The sequence below is a fragment of the Lutjanus erythropterus genome, chromosome 20 (genome assembly GCF_056507025.1).
Source record: "Lutjanus erythropterus isolate fLutEry1 chromosome 20, fLutEry1.hap2, whole genome shotgun sequence".
In the NCBI taxonomy this organism is placed as follows: Eukaryota; Metazoa; Chordata; class Actinopteri; order Lutjaniformes; family Lutjanidae; genus Lutjanus; species Lutjanus erythropterus.
Window position 1 is genome coordinate 16623535 of NC_139336.1, and position 22993 is coordinate 16646527.

Sequence of the window (22993 nt, forward strand, 5' to 3'; positions counted from 1 at the left end):
CAGCCAGAAGAGCTAGAGAGTTTATGGCTGTTTTGCAACATTGTCAGCTGCTTTGTCTCATTGTAGACTGTCTGTCTTCTCTTTATCCTGTTCTTGAAATCTGTTGCTAACACCATCTTCAAGCATTGAAGTATTGCTGATTAATCGGTGCAAGTCTACTTAAAATCTTATTCTAATGTACACTGGCAGCTCATCTGTTTGAAAATGCAATGTTAAAAAGGTGCAGTTTTTGTAGATTTCCCCACTAAAGATGATGTGAGAAGGGATAGAGTCCATTAGATGTCAAAAATCAAGACGTACAAATGCTTCAGAGAGGAGGTTCTCATTACCTCTCTCAACACATCTAACCTAAGGACCATGACTATGGTAATCATATGTCATGGATTAAGAAAATTGTGTCTCTCTCCCTGAGAATACCTTCAGGCTTACCTCTCCATTACGAGGGAAATGATAGCAAAGTGATTGGACACAGCAGAGAAGTGTGAACTATTTACTGAGACAAATATCTCTTCTGAACAGGTGGAGGCTCTACTTTGTTCACACTCCTCTCCTGAACAAATAACACCGATGGAACTAACAAGATTCAACACTCAGGCGTTCACCTTAAAGAGCCGCTTCAAGCATCCAAATATCTGCACAAGTGAGTAATCAAGGGGAAAGGAAAGGTAAGTGAGTCTATGTGAGCAGAAGAGAAAACATACTGTATTCTGTTTATGTAGGTGAGATAAGTATTTAAATCCTCAACTGTAAAGTTGTCAACGCCACAATATAAACAAGTAAGTCTTGCTTACAAAATGTCTCTCTCATAAAAGTAAATAAATATTACCAGCAAAATATTCCTAATAAGCATTGATTTAGTGCTAAAACTTCATTTATTTTAGGATAGGATGGATGGATGGATAGGCGGATGCACACTTATGCGCATGCATAGCAAGTATGTCTGCGGTGTGGAGGGTTTTTGAAGTGTCCAAATTAAATAAGTTGTTATTTGTTACGATTGCTCCGTCAGTTCTGCAAGGTGAAGACAAATTACATTCCTTTAACACTACATGTTTAATTGACTATCTTAAGAGCTGCCATCATGATCAAGATGATGAATTTGTGAAGAACAAAGAGAAACAGGCATCAGTGAAAAAAACTGCTCTCAGTCCTCTCTACAATTAGGTGGAAAAAATATGTGCATGTCAGTGTGAGCCAAAAATCAGCACACTGGATATTGTCAAAAATCAAATATCGCGCATCCCTATTTAACTCCAGGGATAGATGCTAGTATGTCCACATTTTTGGTGGGCCAAATGTAAACTTGTGTAAAACCAATACAGAAAAGGCAGTTTAACACAACTTAACAAAGCCAACCGTGACACTAGGGCTGGGCGGTATACTGGTTCGTACCGAAAACCGGTGTTTATTTTCGTTATGATATGAATTTTTCATATACCGCCATACCGGTGAATAGCCCAAACAACGTCTGGAACGTGCGCAGCGGGAAACTGTTTCAGCAGGGACCCATTTCACTGCTGCACACCAACACCACAGGCGTGCTTGCTTGAGTGTGTGTACTAGGGATGTTCAATGGCAACTAATTTCTCTGTTGATTAGACGCAAAATTTAATTTAGAATAGTCACTAAGAAAACACAAGGCAGAATTTATTAATTTATAATGTTAAACACTGTCTGAAAAAAATACTGTGTGTATTAAGAGCCATTTGAAGAAGTTAATCACAGTCTACAATCGCCAAATCGTACTTGAAATGCCGCTGAAATGCACTCTACTTCGCGCTGTGCAATACAAACCTTACACGCTTATGCTTCACCTTTTCAGACTGAAGAGGGTCACAGTGTCTGCAGGTAAAGGACCCAGAGCTGACGTTAGCTTCCAGCCTGACACACAGTGTGGCTAATGTTAGCAGCTAGTAGCAGCAGCAGCAGCAACATCTCCACCTGCAGGTTTATGTCTGTGTCTGTATTTAATGTGATCACGTTTCTCCAGTTGAGTGAATATATATCAGCTTATTCTGTCAGTCTACATTCATCTGTCCGACTTCGCTGATGTGAACATCCAATGTTGCCACGGTGATCGGTTCACACGTGCTGGGCGAGGGGGGCTATTCTAGCCAGTTAAGCTCCTGCTCCACTCACTTCTGCATTTTCATTGCAATTTCATGGTTTTATAGATTGTCTTTTGTATTTCTGGTTCTTCTGTAAGGCTCACATTAGCAGTAAAAGTGGCCTTAGTAAACCAAGACTCCAGTAGCCCCAGTGTATCAGTAGCCAGCTGGTGAGGAGTTCTGTTTGCTTTTTTCACAGAATTGTGAACTAAAAGACGTAATGGACTCTGAATATTAGTATAATTTAATGTTGTGCTGGTGAAGGTGTGCAGCATGGGGATAAAAGTAGGTGGCCACAGGGGTCACCTACATGGAATATTTGGTAGCCACAGACAGACTTTTTGTGGTCATGGGCCAGTGGGCGTGGTTAATGTCGAAGACTGAACTTAGATTGTTTTACCCTCAGTTTTGGCTTTGGAGTTTTTGCAAAGAGCCATTATGTGAATAATGTTTTCAAACTTGAAAAATCATGAACTTAGTAGCTTGGAACGTAGTGCACCTATTGTACAGTGTGTGTTTGGCTACCAGCAACTTTGACAAGGTTAAATATCAGATGTGAAAAGTAATGTAAAGTGGCTTGAGTTCAGTGTGTATGTCTGTAGTCAGAAGATCAGGTGACGGGGAGTTCAGGAGGCCATTGGGAGGCTCTGGGATCCAAATAGCGCCTCTCTGCCTCTCTCCCTCACACTCACACACATACACAGAGTTTAGCCCAGACTCACAAATCACTATTGACTGAGCAGAGCAGCAACCGAAGACGCCCGTCCCATCCACATTCCACCTTTGCATTTTACTCTGTTGCTGCCTTGCTGGTTGTATTTATAGCTCTGTAACGCAGGACAGAAAGAAGAGGGGGGAGGTGTCAGGCTGATTGCATAATGCTGACGCTTGTTACCTCCAGCCGCTGCAGGTACCGGGTTTCCAACTCGTCATGCCTGCTGCTTTGCAATCTGCAGAGGCAGCCGCAAAGCCAAGATCTCCACAGCCGTCATCACTAAGGGTGATAATTTTATGGGCCCACAAGTTATAAACACTCCAGATGATATATTTGAGGCCTCCAGCACAATCAGTGACACTGTACATTTTATACACTGAGGCCACGGCAGAAAATAGCTCATCCCTGACACAGATAACAATGCAGCCATATGTTATAAGGGATGTTCTCTGAGGCAGAAGACGAGAGATTGGAGAGAGAACTGGAGCCAAAGTAAGTAAAAGCTATGAAGAGATTCCCATCCAGCTCGAAGGAAACAGCTTGTTCAAGTGGCTGACAGACAGATCGAGGCTGTTTTCACAAGACATAATTAGCTAGAAGAAAACGGGTTTATTTTCATGTTCAAAACTCTCAGATGTCCAGAGAAGTGTTCCCAAGAGGTGAGTTAGAGAAGTCTCATTATAATACCAGCGTGGGGCTCTTTTATCTCTTTCTCCTTTTCGACTGCAAATACGAAATGTTAGTGAGGAGGAAACAGAGAGGAAACGGCATGTTTGGCTTTTTAGATTTTTATAGAAGCTGGCTTTGAACTTGGGAGACAGACGATGATGCAAAATACCAATAAATAACTCTATAAATACCTCAAGTTCTTAAGATTTCAGGTGACATCTTGGGATGGGTGAAGAGCCTCAAAAGGAACGTTCAGTGCTCCCATTCTTGTTTAAAGCGATTGAAGGAAGGTGTTGATGTTGGACAGCAGGGTCAAAATGGTACAGAAGATGGTTTTGATTTCTAGCAGCTACTTGAGGTGCAAAATTGTCCCATTTTTTAATGAGACATTGTAGCATGTTAATTCAGCTGGATACAGAAAAAGATGATAACAGCACTAAAGAGAGAGAAAATTGACAAAATAAATTAATGCTCAGTGGCAAATGAAAAGGAATTTATTTTGTATAAAAAAAACCTTAGAAAATACGCTTGTTGTTTTGAGAATGGTTCCACAACTCAAGTATTGTATCATATTGACAAAACTGAAACAATACCCAGCTCAAGTGGGGCTGTTAATATCCATCATTTTCATGATCAATTCCAATTTTTAATTTAAGCAATGAATAACTTGATCTCCATGCCTTGTTTGCAAACTGTGAAAAATGCCAGCTACATTTTAGCAGAGCCCAGGGTAAAGTCTTTTGAATGGCTTTTTGTCTGATAGCAGTCCAAAACCCAAAGATATTCAATTTACAGTTATAATAGAGAAGCTGGAACTACAGGATGTTCAACATTTTTTCTTAATAAATGATCTGTTGCTAACTAGTTCTTGGTCTATCAAGTAAGTTTCAAAGCTCCTGTGGACATCAGTAGTCAATGGCGTCTCTGTTATCAGTGGTCGATTTGTAGTCTTCTTATTGTGTACAAATTGTATGTACTGCATACTTCCAACTTAAAGGGATAGTTCAGATTATTTAAGGTGGGGTTGTATGAGGCACTTATACAACACTACTGTAAGGTAATTTTGTAGTTTTGACTTAACATGCTGTCTGAGGGTTTTGTTGTTTGCTTTTATTGAAGATATAAGTAAAAAAAAAAATATATAAAAAGAAAGAGGCGGACATATTTTGTGTTGATATCTTTATATTGAAATTCATGAAGTATACACAATGCATCCTACACTATTACAATTTCCACACGTTGATAATGTTTTTGTTGTTGGATGATAAAGCTACGTTTTGGCATTTTAATTAACCAAACAGCAGTCTGACTGAGAAGCTTGGAGCAAAAAAACAAAAAAAAACAAAACAAAAATAAAAACAAAAAAACATTAAAAACATAAAACGTTGTGGATTAAACTGTAGCACGGCAGCAGGTAGGTAGGTACAAGTAGGCAACATTAGTTATAGTTTCAGAGTAGAAAATCATAAACAAAAACTCAATATTCATTTTTTAATGTCTGTTATATACAACCCAGTGCCTTTAGAGGAATGGCCTTTTTGACCCTTCTGTCTACCTCTTCTGGACTTTTCGTCTGACATCACAAGTAGATTCCAGCCAATCAGATTCGACCTTCAAGTTAGATGCAATTTACAGCAACTGTTCATTTTAGGCTGGCAGAAGAAATATAACTTTTTAAGTTTCTTTTGCTCCAGCCTAACATGATTAGTAAAGTAAGAGTAAATATTTTTGAGCCCCCTTTCTAGTCAGCTAAATATGAAAACACACACAATCAATCAACCCCTCCCCAATTCCCTCTGGACTTATTTAGAGTGCTTGTCAGTTGGACCTCTGCTTTGACCTTTGATGGCATCACTCTGAAGTCCTGTGACCAACAGTGTAACTCCTGTGATACTGATCCATACTTAAAGTGCAGAGTTACACTCGTGGCAGTTGACAAGTGTCTTATGTGTGTGACTTTTCTGCCCCTACATTCATAAGTGTGTGTGTGTGTGTGTGTGTGTGAAGTACACTCAGTGGCCACCAATATTTAACATCTGCTTTTTCTTCCTGAACACATTGAGATCTTTGAGGCATGAATTGAAAATGCTGCATAGGGATTTTGCTCCATGCTGGTTCGATAGACTCAATCAATTCCTGCAGATTTTTTTGGAAGCTGCAAGATGGTTGTGCCATCGTTATCCTGTTCCACTTCATCCCAAAGGTGCTCTGCTGAGTCGAGTGCAGGCAGCCGGAATAAACACAAGTTCCTGTCGTGTTACTGGATCTATGTTGAGATGATGAGCGCTTGTGGAGACACCCTGACAGTAACAATGCTTTTATACATTGTGGCTTTAAGGGACCCTACAAGCCAAGAAAAGGCTTTAACACCACCAAATTCTGCCTTTGATTCAAAACAGGATACAAGCTTTGTATGCCAATTCTGACAGGCTAAATTAACTTACAACAACAATACCTATACTGTTTCTCAGATCAAACTCTTACCCTTTTTAATTTTTTTGCCAGAAAGTGAACCAAAACCTCTTAACCTTGTCTGCGTCTACGGAGGACATAGTTACTTTAACAAGCAGGTGTTCCTAATAAAGTGGCCACTGAGTGTTTGCTCTGTACCTGCCTGTATATAAAATTAACACTGTAATTCAGTGTTTGTGTGTGTAGTGGTAAAAGACACCATAAAGGTCTGACTAAGCTGTGAAAATCAAACAACACAACCTCCCACCCTGCTCAGAAAGAATCCTGAATAATAAGCCTGTCAGTCAGGGTCAAAGATCAGTGTGTGTGTTTTCCATTTTGACTTTACACTTCCCATAAGTGACGTTTATGGTTTGTAACAAGCATCAAACCACTCTGGGGTTTAACAGTGTTCTAACATACGTACACATACTGTATAATACATGCAGAAGTTTGCACGGTTTGGAGCTTTTTTTTTTTTAGTTTCTTTGTGCTAGAACATCCAAACCAAACAAACCTGGAGCATGTTTCATGTCTGAAATTTGATGTGAGGAAAGTCGAGCTGCTGTTGGTAATCACAACAGCTTTTATGCACCTGTTCTGACTGTAAATTATATATTCATATCCACTAGTTTCATCTTTATCAACCTTCAGATCAAGGCTTTGTCAGCAACTTTTCTTTAGCATCGTTCATATACACATTTGAACATTAAAGGAAACAAGACAATCAGGAAAAATCTTCCCTTACATGCATGCACACACTCATAACCCTAGTGCTTTTTCTTTCCCTTGGACTTCCACACGCTCCTTCCTTCTTTCTTACTTCTATACACACATTTTAACATTATTTCAGTCAATTATTTATGCATTCAAACACATTTTCCCATTCACACACACTCACATGAACACATACACCTCACAGTCAGCACAAAACATGCACACTCACACACACACACACCCTCTTTACATAAGCACATTCATGTACATACATAGAAAAAAGAAAGGTATTGTTCAACGTAAATTAGAAAAAGCTCAGTTTTGAAAAGGCGTCTATTAGCTCTCGTACCTAAAACAAACATTTTACAGGGACTGGTTGGTTTGTGCCAGTAGTTTAGAGGGGAGCACGCAGAACAGTAAGGAAGGACGGAGTGTTTTCTTCTCTATCCCATCAGGACAGTTACAGTTCAGATGTCCTACCTTCCTTCTGCGGGTATCAGCAGTACAAAGACAGAAATAAATGAAGCTTTCTCTCTCTCTCTTTTTTTTATGTTTTTCTTTCTGTGACCGGTGGAAGCACATGTTTCTCTGGGGAAAGTGGTACCGTTGTACTTCATCTTGTATTTTTCAACCCCTTCTCATCAGCACAGTTGGCTGTAGTCATTCGGGTTGGAGAGGGGAGGGAATGGATGGGGGTGATAGATCAGAGAAACACAAGGACTTTTTTAATAACAAGTAACACAGTCTGTAGTAATGCTCATCCTGGGATTTAAGGGTCAATGTTCAAGTTAAAGTTATGGCCCGGTGGGTTAAGTTAGGCATCCAGAGTTTTCAGCATGGTGAGTTACACTGAGCTCCAGACATGGTCTAGGTAAAACTTGACGACAGGGTTATCAGGTTAGGTGGTCTCCTTGCCCTGGGTCCCAGTGACAGTCTTGATGGAGCTGAGCGTTCGGTTGAACCAGGTCTTCTTGGCAGCCTGCACCTCGTTGAGGGCCAGACCCAGGTGATGCTCCAGGTCCTGACAGAAGAGGAAGTAGTTATTACTGACCATCACACACAACAACAGTCAAAAAATAACTAAATCAACCACTTTTGGCTCTTGTTTTTCAAGAACACGGGCCGCAGTGTACTGTGTGTACTTTGCCTTCTCTGTATCAGCAGCTTGGAGCCCTATTCCCTTCCCACTCTTTGAAACACCATTAATCATATGAAATCCTCTTCTTCCTTTTTGACATCGTCTCCAATAAACTCCTTACACAGCTCATTGTTGCCATTGGTTAAAAAAAGTTTTAGCATAAAAAGGGTTGGATATCAAGAATCAGTACTAAACTTGTACTGGTTCCTGGCTGGTCTGAACAGAAGCGTCAAGCTTCTGTGCTGAAGTTTTTCAACAGTAAAATAAAGCAGATACCTCAAAATACAAACAGGGACACAAGAGAGAAACTAAACTTAAACCCCTGAGATGCAGTTTGAAGGTTTAACAGTACAGAGAGCTGAACACAGAGACAGAAAATGTCTCTTTGCTGTCCTGCATGAGTTGAGTCTTGCAACATGCGCTTGTTTGAGGGGGAGGCGACCGACCGACCGACTGACAGCCAAATACAGTAAGGGTCTCGCACTGTTCTGAAATCAAATTAGTGCACATAATGAAGGTAAAGGCATAAACAAAAATGTTTCTATCAGGCAAGGTGAACCTACAATAGTAGAGAAAAACATATTGGTATCAGTACAATCCTGCTGATACCATCCTTAAAAAATAGCTCTCTGTCTTCTACCATGGTCCTGTTTTTCTCAACTCAAAACATTCTAGCCTCTTTCTTAGAAACCAAAACTTGCTAGTCTTAAATCTGACCAATTATTTCCAAACTGACTGTTAAGTGACAGCTCACATACATTTTAAAAATACTTAAACTGTTAAAAGTCTCCATACTTTAATAAGACTGCTCTTTTCTAATTCTATTAGACCTTAACGCTGCTTCAGACATCGTTGATCACAGCAATGTCAATCGTTCATTTAATGAATTACAGCTCAACATAGTGCTCACAATTTCTTTAACCCTATCTTGTTAATAGCAAATTTTCTGCTGTGATTTGTGGAGCCTCTGCTGTCCTGACACTTCTGTCTTGTGGTGTTCGTCAAAGGTCGATAAAGTCATGAGAGTAGAAATATGACCTCTCCTGTAATTGCAGGTGACTCATGCTGTAACATAAAAGCAGGAAGCCAAAACACCCCCCACCTAAATGACTGTACTGGCTAGAAATGATCTAGTCTCAATTCACATCTCAGACTTTATGACCTCTTACAGAGCTAGCAGTATCCTTCCACTGAAACTGTCTCTGATATGTTCTTAAAGGCTGTCAAAGTAGTCTTCAGTCTGTCACTGCAACAAAGGCCAGTACAGCAGACTCACTGCCACAAGCGTGCCTGAGAATCTTAAAACTTTCACACTTTGTAGTTTGAAAACTGTGTGTTAGCGTACCTGGATTTTGCACTCAGCTTCCACCAGCTGCAGTTTGGTCTGGGCTAGTTCCAGCTCCATCTCTCTCAGCTGGTTCTTCAAACCCTCCTTCTCCTCATCTGTCTCCTCTGCACCTCCAGCTGGTGCCGTGGTCACAGCGGCCCGCACGCGTCCCTCTTTGTTGAAAAGGCTACTGCACTTCTCGCAGCCTTCCACTTTGGACTAGAGAAGAATGAAAAAGAGGAAAAAAGAGAAGGGGTTAGAGAAAACCTGTGATAACTGACATCTTTACACCACTTGACTGTATATCTCGTTTTAAGTTTGAGAAGAATAAAAAATACAAGAAAAAAAAGCTGAATGATGTGGTGAACAAAGGCACAATGAAACAAAGAGTTAGGAAGAAATATTGACTTTGGAGACTGGAAAGTACAGAAAAAACAAAAAAACAAAAATTCGGGATTACTCAATTTGTGCTCTCAATTTAATTTATTTGGGCTTTAGACAGCCACTTTCAAGCTCTGTCTCTCGCCAAACAAAACCATCTCTTAATGAAAAATATTCAGTAGCTGTGTAGGTTAAGTGCTGCCTCTGCACATGGGACAGCATCTGAATACCTGAATATTACTCTTTCCTCCTCACATTCCAGCTCACACACAGATGTCTCATAAATCACCATACTGTTAATCTATGAAGAGTTCAGCCTGTTTCACTTTGCTCTACAACTTCAGTCTTTAAATCATTAGATTAATAAATCCTGTTCAGCCACCACTGAATAATCTGTTTATTATTAAATACCTGTGGCCACCACACAGCAGCAGTAATGATACCAGCATCTCCAAATTGATATTTATGTACGGTGGAAGAGCAGCACTAATGTCATTAATTAGTTATGATTATTAGTGCTATATGCTAAATGACATCTTGTACATCTCTACTGTAATAATTGTGCTTTCACCATTTTGTTACATTTGTCATACTGTAGATTTATTAAGTTGAGATACTGAGTGTTGCCATTATTTCCTATGTCAAGGGAAGGGGCCAAAGAAATTATTAATAATGTGGATGGATGGATGGATGGATGGATGGATGGATGGATGGATGGATGGGGCTTGCTTTTTTTCTTTTTTTCTTTCTTTTTTTTCATAAAATGTAATGTAAGACTCAGCCCTGTTCCCATCTCCACAATCACACTGCCCCTTTATAAAAATAAATGAAGTTACTGCTGCTGTGCCTCCCATTCAGATGTTGTCCAGTGTGCAGAGACAGCAGTTTAACTGTACAGTATATTTTTCATTCAGGAGCGGCTTTGTTTGAGCAACAAGACAGTGTGAGAGAGAGCTTGAAAACAGTGGCCTGAAATGAAAAACAATATTATTAAGTAAAATGTGCACAAATTATTAAATTAAAGCATGAATTACTAAGTCTAGAGCACAAATTATTAAATCGAGAGCATGAATCAGTAATTTAAGACCACAAATTATTAAATTGTGAACATGATTCAGTGATTCCAGAGCACAAATTATTAACTCGAGAACATGGATTAGTAATTTGAGAATATGGATTAGTTGTTAATTCTCCATCACACCTTTAAGGCTACAAAGAGTGAGTGAGAAAATAATATAAAAGACTCTTTCAACACAGGAAGTGAAAGAAAAGAAATCAAAGCGCTTGACAAAGATCTGTCTCTGTGACTGATTTATATTTGCACAAATGAGGGAAGTGTGCTGGAACCTTGATTCTTTTGGTTGATGCTATTTTTGCATCTTTTACAGACTATTATTAGTGTGGTGCAGCTTTGAAAATGTGACACACAAAGTCCAAAAATATAACGGACCAGTACAAAACTCCAACTGTTGGTGGATGTCTAATTAAACAACTAATGTCTAAACTAGATACACTGCAGCCATGTCTAGAGACACACAGACTGCAGTTTTCCTGTCTGGTTCCAGTTTCTCAAGTCTGACCTGCTGATTTCTGATTTTCATTTTTCTATTAACTATATTTGACAAAATACACAAGATTAAATGATAAAACTGGAGGTGTTATTTTAACTGTTAATATCAGCATCAAGGACTAGAAAGTTTACTGTTGTTTGGCGACACCATAAGCTGCTCAGCTGCTTCCGTCTCCTCGTCGACTCTCTCTTCTTTTTATCCTGTTCTTTGAGTCTACTGCACCTCTTAACGCCAACATCATGCCAGCATTTGTGTGTGTGGCTGTGATCAAAACCACTGAGTATGGCTGTAACGTTACTGTCTGTGCCGCTGTGCACACGACGTGAACTACTGTACAGCTAGGGATGAAACGCTTGGTTTCTATATATTTTTTTTTTCTCGTAACATGTTTGATTACTAATATAATATGGCCCAGCATCAACCACAGGTAGCAACAGTCTCCTAGCCACAGGTGCCTCAGTGACGTGGGCTTGTTGTGCATCAGCAAAAACACTGACATTGCAAAGGGCATGATGCAATTTCAAATTGTGAGGTTTTCAATATAAAACTCAGTTAAATGATTTTGGTGTGTGCTTCAGCACTGTTGGAACAATTTCAGCACATTTCACATCACTGTGAAAATACTAACAACTGATCATTTTGGTCAGTATAATTGTGATATGGAATTTTCTAACCTTTTCATCTCTACACGTGGTACATCCATGAAAATTTGATCATTGCAGAATCAGATTTCTGATGCTGACCAGCCAGTCACCATTCACAGCTGGTCAAGCTGAAAACTGGTTGATTCTGGTCAACGGTCGGCTGATCAGTGCATCTCCAGCCATGCATTCTGTGATATGCCACGTCTATCTTTTTGCAGCAACTATGAGATGTTTTCACAAATTGAGAAGAGACAGTGTGTTCAGTGTAGTTACTGAAGCATGGCAGCTCATTAGTGTAGTGTCCACACAAGCCAGCTATGTTTCCCCTGTTCGGTCAGGGCTGCACTCCACTCAGCCCTTTAGTCAAAGAGCTCTTTTTGGTTCCCTTGTATGTGATGAGCTATTATTGGGCACAAAGCATTTGTGCAAGCAGCAACAGAAAATCACTGCAAGAACAGAGCCCATTACTAACAGTGCTGCTAGACAACACCCCATTCAGGTACTTTCACTTGTTCACTGTTCTCTAGTGTTGTTTCCTTTTAGTAATCTTGCTGGGGGAGAAGGACATTCATTTTGCTAGAGCCAAGCTACACTGGAGGTGTTTAAAGGTGGAAAACTACTCAGACTAAACTACAATGATACTACTGCAGCAAAGATATGTGTGCAGAAATGATAGCTGGAGTGTTCCCGTTTCAATTAATCTTTCTAAGCTTGGCTCATGGATACCAAACTTCCTAATGGCAGTGCAGGGGACTCCTTTGAGACCAGTGTAGATGGATCAGTGCAGTAACAAGCAGCTTTGTTCACAGCAGCTCAGTTCACTGTCAAGGATGTCTGCCCTTAGGACAATAGTTGACCGGTTGGTTGGGATATTCCTTCAAAATTAATATTTCATTCCAATAGTACATTTCATTTGGATTAAACTGTCATCTGAGTTTAAAGCTGAGTAGTAATTATACATAACGTTTCTAGGCTCATCATGACTGCAGAAGTGGATGAGAGCAGTAATGAAGCAGCAGAGAGCTCGAGCTGAAATTGTTTCTGTCGTCACTTTAAATAGAGTTTCAGTGAATAACTATGTCAGTATATTATTTAAACATTTCTAATTAACACTGTTGTAACTTACAATTATATATTATTCACTGCTCATCATTGTTCCCTTACATCAGTTATAATTATGACTGCTGACAGTTTTATTACATTTGCTCCACCATTATTTGAAAATAATAAAATATAAAAAAAAGTGGAAGAATAAACATGATGATAGACCTGCAGATATTTATGTCCACCTCACCACACAGACTCAGCTACATCCTCTACAGGACTTGTCCTTGGTGCAGTAAACCTTTTGTTTGTCCTTTTGTGAGTCCTTGGGCAGTCCTGACAGTGTTCTCTGCCAAAATGGCCTTTCTCCCAGCTACAGTCTAAACAAACAGTTCATGAGCCAAGTGTGCAAGTGCTGGAAGTGAGATGCCTGGCCCTGTCTTCTTGGCCTAACTCCTCATTCTCTCCCAAAAGCTTTGATTTCATTGCCAGTTGAGACAATGAGATGGCAATGGAGCTCCCAACTTACCTGCAAAACTCAGGGGACAAGAAATCAGAATTGTTTGGAAAACTGAATTGTGTCTACCTGATATTGTTAAAGAGTAAAGTGATCATTCCTCCTACCCATCATCTGGGTATAAACAATCACCCTGTACAAAGACATAATTGCATGTGATAATGTGACACTGTTTCTGGCAGTCATCCAGGATCACAGAGCTGTGGTTTATCGTCAATTGTTCAATTAGAAACTGTGTAAAGGACCCACACACACGTACATCATACATTTGCCGCTGACAGCTCTGTAATAACACTTCATTTATAGTCCTGGCTGTTAAACTACAGCATGTTTGGAGGTGTGTGTCTGTGTGTTTGTGTGTTAAATTCACCCGGATTTTCTCCAGTTCTCCTCGGTTGGCTGTCTGTTGTTTCTCCAGACGTTCACTCAGCTGGGAGCAGATCTGTATGAACCAGAGACAGAGACAGTTGTTCACAAAGTCAGTTCAGTTACAGTGTTTTCAGGCTGCCTTCACCTTTATCAACAAATCACCGATCCAGTCCACTGAATCTGCTAAGCCATTCAGTGTGACACTCATTAGACAGAACTCTGCAGCTATGGTATCTTGAGATCTGCACTATATTAGTAACAATAACATAATACAGTTGAAGTAGCATTTTAATATTATTTGAGTCTTAAGTGTGTTTGAATGAACTTGTATTATCACATGAATAATAAGTAGCGCTGTCCAGAATCACTTTTTTTGGGCTTCAGAGCTTCGGCAGCTGTTATTCATTTTTTTCAGTCTTCAGCGGGGGGAGAACAACTCCAAGGCTGGTGCAGTGTGGAAAAATATACATCTTTATAATATGAATACATCAGTCAATCTGTAGGCGGGTTCCTATTCATCCATTTTTATGCACATTTTTAATATGCACATAATTAAGTAAAAGTTTGATATATCGTTAAAAGCAAAATGTGATAATGTGCAATGGAGAGAGACAGTGATAACATGACATACATGAACATGCATGTGCATCTGAGATGAAAAACAGCAGCAGACTAAAACATCAGAGCTGTATGGAGAGATGAAGAGACTGTAACATGCTTCAAATTAATACATGGAACAAACAGAAATGGCATATGTCCATCATGCTTTGTCTTTCATTAATTGAGGTTTGACTGGTGCTCGATTGATTACGTCATCTTGTGATGCCTTCCTCTTCTGCAATGATGTAATTCCAGCTAATTAGAGAATTGGTGCCATGGTTATACCAGCTCCTAATATCGAGAGATGTGCGTTCTTAGTCGACTGTACAATTAAATGCCGCGACCTTCGCTAGTTGCCACGAGAAACACTAGTCAGTTAAAGTATTACTAAATGCTGCTTAAAGATTTTAATGCAACTGTCCGCCATTAGCTGGGACTGTAGCCTTGGCAGGCAGCAGTCTCTCTCATCCCGCGCAAATAACCTGACGGCCGGCCCTGGATGTTGTTATAAGCAAACAGGGACAGATGACAGTTCAAAAAACCGGTGCAGTTGGTCAGTATGTTGATGTAGAACATGAAAATAAGGATGAATGTACTCTGTGTTGGAATAAACTGTCATAAAACCACTTAACGGGAGCAATCTGTACCAACATTTAGCACAGACACTGACATTAACCTGCAAGCAGAGCTGGCTGCTGCTGTTAGTGCTGCTAATGCCACAGTGTGTCAGGCTGGCAGCTTACATCAGCTCTGGGTAAACAATATTGTTTACTCGCAGACTGTGATCTTGTGCAATCTGAAAAGTTGAAGCATTTCGTGCATTGTTGTTTTGAAGGATAAAGTGCAGTTTTCATATTGCACAGCACAAAACATTTAAAATACGATTTGGCTTTTGTAGAATGTGATAATTGGCTTCAAATGACTCTTAGTACATGCAGTATTTTTCAGACAGTGTTTAACATTATCAATTAATAAATTGTGCTCAATTTTCACTGAGTGTTTTTCCTTTTGTTAGACTAGTTGACTGGTTTAAATTCAAATCTGTATTTAATTGAGGGAAACTGGTTGTCAGGAAAATCCCTACTAATAACCACATAACAGTAGTGGAAACTCATTTGCTTTTTTTCACATTTTCTTCTGCAGATTGTCTCAATTTGATTAAAGTTTGTCAAATATTTGGATGGAAAACAAACAACTGTAATAAGCACCTTAATGCTGGAGGAATGAGAAAGTCATTCACCCCACATTTCCTTTAATCTCAAAAGTCTCTAGTATTTTTTTAAAGAGAGAGAGAGAGATGATATAATTGGACAAGGCAACACAAGTGTATAATGTCATAACAAAATAAACCACTCTGTGTCCATGCACTAGGAGACAAATAGTGAAGCGCAGTGTTACTATTGAGAAAGGCCATAAACAGTTTATTTTGATTTCCGTCTCTCCTCTCCATACCACTGTACCCAAGCTTGTTTCTCTCTGTCTGTGGCTCTTCTTGGTAAATCAGTCTTTGAAGCCGAGACTTCATCCTCTTACTTGCTCTAAATCCATTAGTGGTGTCATAAGGTCCTGTTTTTCCAGCAGGCCCGACCAGATGTACACACGAGTTATGCGTGTGCATCCCTACAACATACCCGATCTCTTTTTCTCCTCCTCCTGTACCTGTAACCCACAGCTACAAACATGCTGACAGACATACAAACATAGACTCCCACACACTTGTGCTCTGGCTTGCCGATGAACAGAGAGATCGATGTGACATGACTCATCCTAACCACCTCTCTGTAGACAGGCTATCCATCTCTTCCTATCTGCTCTCTGCATATTCTCTGTGGCACATACTGTATATGTCTTCCTCCTCCTCCTCCTCCTCTTGAAGATCAATCTATACATCTATATGTGTATCTGTAGCTGAGCAGATATCCATCTTTCTCCTCCTACAGGTCTTTTATCTTTCTTCTCCTGTCATCTGTTCTCAGCTGCCATTACTGTACCCATTCCTCTGCCTTCCTTTCATCGCTACTGATCACTTAGCCCTCTTGATCTTCCAGCTGCCCCCTTGCTCTCCTACTCTCCCTGCTTCGTCTTCTTTTTTTTTTCTCCCTTTTTCTTTTTTAACTAGCGCTGCTCCGTGGTTTCCAGTACATCTTTAACTTGAGCTTTGGGAACGATTCTGTCTTCAGTCAGTTCTGTCGCCCACATGAAAAGTGGCATTTTATTATTTCTGTAATTTTGATTTAATTTGTAGAAGGGCTGAGAGGAACATGGTGAAGAAGACAGTGTGTCCTGCTGGGATTTCAAGCTTTTCTAAGCAGAGCCTGGCCGATACAGGATTTTTGAGACCTTTACCAATTTTACAGTGAAAAAATTCACTTATTACCAATATTGTGGCTGATATAGTGAATTTCTGAGCCGGATTGAAAATAGACCTTTTCCAGTTCTAATATGTAAAACTACTCAGAAGGCTGCTTTCATAAACATCTAACTTTATTTAAGAATATTTTAAAGTACCAGATGGGAGTTTTTCACTTGTTATGAAACGGTCTTAAAACAAATGCCTCCATATGATCTCCTTGAAATCAGATGAAACGATTCACAGCATGGAGACTATTTAAAGTAAGAATACCTGGTAGGTGTAAAAGCTGAGCTGAGCTCCTCTTGTCCTCATAAATGTTCCCCATTGTGCTATATGTAAGTCAGTAATTATTTTCTGCATTATACGATGCTCTGTAAAACTGTTTTCATACTGTTGCATATTGGGAAACCATATACATTGATACAATTTATCTGTGCTTGGCCCATATCAGGTCCATATCGGCTGATTGATTTATCAGTCAGACTCTATATATAAGGTGGAGTACATGTCCAGGGTCAGAAATCTTTACTGCTGTACTACTGTCAAGCAGTCAATCACTATTTAGCTTATTCAAATTCAGGATGAATAAGGTAGTTATTTTCTTCATTCTTGTTTTTGACACTATAGTGTCACATAATAGTTACTATGCTTGTTTCTGATAGTCCAAGCTGAAAACCCAAAGGCCATTCTTTGTTATCAGATTTTTCAGATTTTATTTTTTCCCACAAACAATCTCAGTCTTATGTATTTTAAATGTCCTCACTCCATAATTCATCTGGCCCTGCCTGGGGAAGGTTTTTGTTTTCATTGTTAATAATGAATATATACAGTACACAGTATGCAGTGTGCTTACAGTGCGTATATTGTAAGCACATGCAATTTTAATTGCTTCATCAAACTTAAAGCATTATGCATACAGCTGGGAACTAGAAGCGGATAATTAGGAGACAATGCTCAATCAAGAAATGGTAAGAACATTTTTGTATTCAGGATCAAAATAAAAAACTGTGAGAAATAAAATAAATATAATGCTAACAGGACATCAGAGACACGAACACTGGCGCATGTTGGCTGTACCTGGCAAGTACTTGGCTAGCCCGAGTGCATCTACACTGGCTCCGCTCCTACAATAGGGATTTACAATACACCACTCGATGCTGCTTTTAGCTTCACCATTAACAGACGTTTCTCTGTCCTCGTGGGCTGGAGGGGCAATTAGAACACAAAGCTCTTTTGGCTCCAATCCCACCAAAAGAAACTTGGCATTCGCAGCCACTGAAATTGGAAAATGCTATTTGAAGAATAATTTGAGTTATCTGGGTTAGAAAACAACGCAGGCTATTTTGGGGCATTCTTCAACTTGTCAATCCCGAGAGCATTGAATGCTGCTGTCCTCCCTCTTTCCTCCACAGACTTCTGTTCATTTTCTCCCTCTCTCCATCCATCACCCCCTTCCTCCCCGTCACAAAAAGAACTATTTTTGTCAAAGCCCCGTTTTCACACTTAGCTCTCTGCTCTGCACAGTTCTCAGCTGCATCTGTAGGCTGCTTTTACCCATAATTCACACACACAACCATCAAATCCCTTCTCCTCTTGGACAGCTCTTGTCATCAGTTTTCAGATCTGCTGTCAATTCCAGTGTACGGCCAATATTTTTAGTCTCAGGTGAAGTTAAGGTCTGTTTCTAAATTAGTCCTCTTGCTATTTCTGTCTGCCCCCACAGGGAGCGAGAGGAGCTGGATTGTTGCATAATATCTCTGTGCAGATGATAACAGTACTTGATCTGGGTAGGTTTATATTTAAGCATTAAGTGACAGGATGAGATCTGAAGGGGTGAAAATCACCGTAAGAGGAATTCAGAGAGACAGGAACTCAAAATATGCTCACAGGCTCAGTCATCAAAGGCTCTGGGTTCAGTTTAGGGACAGTTCGTAAAATTAGACGTTTCTGCTCCGCAAACTAGATGAGTGAATGAAAACAGATTGCTCTTATATTATTTTAAAATATTTATGGCTATTCTTGCCACAGTAATGGCTTGATCAGAGCTTAGATATGAAAAGACGAGCCAAATAAGGAGAGATAAGAGGAGACGATTCACTCCTCAAACATCGAGTTGAGGATGAGATGTATAAAATGAACCAAAACAGACACAACTATCATCTATGCAAAAGCACACAAAATTAACAAAACTATAATTCACAGTAACAAAAATATGACAAATCGATACATTTGATTAAATTCACAACCAGTCTTAAAGGGATAGTTTGGATTATTTGAAGTGTGGTTGTATGAGGTAGTTATTGATGGTCAGTGTAGGTAGATGGAGGTTGATAGACTCCAGTTTGCAGAAGCAGAGAGGAACATCTGCAGGGAAGCTACGCAGTAAACAGCAGTTGTTTTGGAGAAAGCAAGAAGGCTTATATAAGAACAGTTTCCCATCAGAAAAGACTGTGTGACACCAAGGTAAAGCAGTGAAAATATTGTTAATATAGTGCACACACACACACACAGTTACTGACTGTTTTTTTTTAGGTGGGCCTGTTTTTAAATGGCTAAAATACTTTTTGCTGCTGACCCTGTTCGCAGCAGTACATTGCTTAGCTTCCGTACAGATCCTGCTCTCCGTTTCTCTAAACTGGAAGCTTGCTGACCTCCATCTACTGTAGTTATATTCACTGATGATCTTCCTCATACAACCCCTCTTCAACTCAACCCTTTTAAATCAGCCAATGGAGGATGAGCGAATATCTTGATGATAATGACTGCTGGGCCTACTTAATGTATGAAAGGATAAGAACAAGAGATGATCAGTGAAAACAGAGTGGTTTTGAAAGAAAAAGACAAAACTCAATTTTTCATTTATGTTGTTCTTTGAGATATAAATGTACTAATGAAGTAACAAACTCTCTGGCCATTGCTTGCTGCTGTGGAGATTATCCAGCGTTAAACACAGTAAATTGTTTCTATATGGTAATTGTGAGTCTTCAAATTGAGCAACCTGTTTAATGTCGGTAAATCTTTGCATGTGTCTGACTAAATTCAAATCTGGACCAACAGAATTACTGAGTGTCTGTGTCTGATCATCAATTACAAGCTACTAGTACCATCTTACCATGTTTTATTATTCTCTTGCATCTTTAATTAGCAAAGCTCCTCCATGCTCTGTGCTTCTTCCAGATCAATGAGCAGCTTTCTGTTCGTCTACTTTACATTTTAAAGCTCTTCATAAAATTAAATCTAAGATGCAGATTAGAATAAATTCTAAAACTCTTTAAATAATTAGTGTCTAGTTAACAGCAATTGTACAGGTCCCATCTGCTCGACTTTAAACCAGAACTAAGAGGTGTGACTCGACACCTGTTTTTGTCACTTCACACCGACTCCCTGTAGGTTTTAGAAATGATTTAAAGATTTTATTGATTCCCTTTAAAGCTCTTAATGGCCTGGCTCCTTGCTATATGTCAGACCTTTTAGCTCAATATAGACCTGTGTTTAGCTTGAGACATTCAATAGTCCAGGTGTAAAAATAAGAGAGACAGGTTGATGATGGTGGAATGACCTTCACAAGGAGGACATAAGGCTGGCTAGGTCGCTGTTAATTTATGTTATCTATTCTTTATTTTATCTGTTAATTTTCATAGATTTTATCTTATTTAGGGCCATGCGCATAGGGCCACAACTAATGATTATTTTCTTTGTTGATTAATCTGTCGAATATTTTCTCTTAATCAATTAGTTGTTGGTTCAATAAAATGAAAATCGTGAAAAATGTTGGTCAGTGTTTCCCAAGGCCAGGATGACATCCAAAGGTATTCAGTTTACTGTCACAGAAACCAGAAAATATTCACATTTAAGAATCTGGAATCTCAAGTTTCATTTTTTCTCCTTAAAAATTAAGTCAAAACAATAAACCGATTATCAAAATAGCTGGCAGTTAATTTATGAGTTGATTAAACGTTGCAGCTCATACATCAATAATATATTTGTTTACCTGTATGGTTTGTTTTTCTAGCATTCTTTTATTTGCTCTATAAACAAGGATTATTATAATTAGAAACTGTTTGGCAAATTAATGCTCTAACAGTGACTTCAGGTATTTTAATGTTATTGTACTAGCAGTGAAAAATGTGTGAAAAAGTCACACATATCCCTGAGCCAATGGGTTTGGTGCTGGATCACAAAAGTACCTGAACAGAGAAGGAAAAAATCTGTATGCAATTATAATGTTATAATGTTGTGCCTAAACTGAAAATCACAAATTAAAGTGTTAAAAATAAGTTTCAGGGAAACTGTGGTGGGTCTGCAACAGTTTCACTTCTCTAAAATGTTCTTGTGAGGAATGAGACACACGAGTAATATAGTTAGTGCTGTATATGCAAACTGGAGGGAAACAACATTATTAGACTTCTTAATTTAAGTGATTTCTGCACACAGTAAATCAAGTTTCAGGTAGAGAATACATGAATACATACCTGCTTATATTCTCCAATAATGGAGCCGTTCTTCTTAATCTCTGATTCAGACTTATCGAGCTCTCGTCTGCACATCTCCTTCAGCTGTGGAAACACACACACACACACAGTTAGGGCTGTTGCAGGGCAGAGACCAAGGACAGAAGCAGAGTCGGAGGCCCCAGAGACCGTATGAATGCAATGACATGAAAAGAAGACAAGAGTAAGGTATTGGCAGATCTGAAGCTCAGGGCAAAGTCTTGACCTCCACACAACCTCTGTGCAAGCACATAAATCACTCACAGCTACACTTACACAGTAAATAAGACAGGAGACATTTGGAGGACAGCACTGAACACACATGGGAACAGAGGGCAGCAGGTCTGTCCTCCACGTCAGAAAGATTCTTCATTGAACTCAAGAAAATTGTCAAAAGATGAACTGACATCCTTTGACAGTGGAGATCTGACTGTGGAGAGTGTGTGTCTTCACACACATGACACAGATGATGAAAGAGGTCGTGAAAATGTTTGATTTTTTGTTTTTGTTTTTGTATTGTATGGACAGAGACAAATGCATTAAATTGACTTTTTTTTAACTATACAGGAAGAAAAAATACAGGCAGATTTACAGACACCTACTGTATAGACAGGTGAGTATACAAAAAAGAGGCAAAGAAAGACATTAATGCTTGTGCTTGACATTTGTTGCATGTCTAAAAGGGGTCTATTGGCTTTAAGCTTGACTGAGCTAAATACATCCAATAACTACTGTTTTGTCTCTGAAGAATTTTCAGAAACCTGTTTAAGCTGGATTTATAGTTGATGAAGGGGAAGTCCTGCAGTAGATACAAACAGCATGTATTTTGTTTTTAAGTTGAGTGTCAGACTTTAACTGGTTATATGACCACCACAATGCCAGATACATGGACTGTATATGATGGGCCTGTATAACACTCTTGACTGAATAGAAGATAACTGCAGTGCGATTTCTGTATTTATGTTGATTTAATCATACAGAGGTAGGCAGGTAACAGAAGTTCTGCAATGTAATGGGTTTGTTAGATATGAGTTACTGAAAAGGAGAAAACTACGGACAATCTGTCTTCCACTTCATTAATGTCGTCTTCACAAGCATCACAAGCTTCACCAACATTACAAACTCGACAAAGAAAACACAAGTAGGCCATGCCGATCAGTCACCATTCTGAGATATGGTATGGTCTGTTGCTACTGTAGCCCTGATGTGTTGTTACTGTACATTTTTGAGGAGGTGCAAATCAACAATGGTAGCCCTCTGGGTTTACACATGTATCTGGCGTAGGTAGCAGAGATGTACCAGTACAATTTTTCCTCTCTCTCTTACTGATTTCGATACCCAATCCAATACCAGTGTTTCAAAAAATCTCATGGTTCAATTCACTCTGTAAAGTTTAAGTTTCTGCTTTGTTTTCCCCATAACCCCGAAATAGTTCAGTCCAATCCAGTTTACAGTCACAAAAGCAAAAAGTCTGCTCCAGGTTTTACACTGAAACACTGAAATAACAATATTAATATTTGTATTTGCTGTTCAGTAACAGAGATTGGGATTCATTTATTTTGGGATTAATACATTATGTGGTAGTCCCGTTAACAAACAAGTATAAATCCAGCTGCACTTCTTCTGGGCGTAGTTGTTGTTTGATCAGTGCTGCTACCCCTAAAATCCATAACTTACAGTATTTAAAGAACAGTATGATAAACTAAGACAATCCAAAATGCCCTGAGAACGCAGGGTTTTATTCCCGCCAAAAAAAACCTACATCAGGTGACTGAATTAACACGCCTTCATCCACAGACAGATACCTTATCAGTAAAATCAACTGTTGCAGTGTTTGGTTTGAATAAAAACTTACAGACTCTTGGCTCAGTCGATAAGATAAACTGCTCAGTCACAGTC

The 22993-nt window shown here is 39.3% G+C and overlaps 1 protein-coding gene across 2 annotated transcripts in view; it reads right to left on the reverse strand.

Annotated features, from left to right (window-relative positions):
- Positions 1 to 6996: 6996 nt before the first annotated feature.
- Positions 6997 to 22993, reverse strand: part of rabgap1 (RAB GTPase activating protein 1) — a 90931-nt gene continuing 74934 nt past the window's right edge. For both annotated transcript variants that reach the window (XM_084745694.1, XM_084745693.1), the window contains 4 exons: positions 21077 to 21160; positions 13653 to 13724; positions 9144 to 9344; positions 6997 to 7681 (listed from right to left, as the gene is read on the reverse strand). In XM_084745694.1, the coding sequence (XP_084601820.1) occupies positions 7559 to 7681; positions 9144 to 9344; positions 13653 to 13724; positions 21077 to 21160 (480 nt within the window). In that variant the 3' untranslated portion in view covers positions 6997 to 7558. The remainder of the gene's footprint in view (positions 7682 to 9143; positions 9345 to 13652; positions 13725 to 21076; positions 21161 to 22993) is intronic.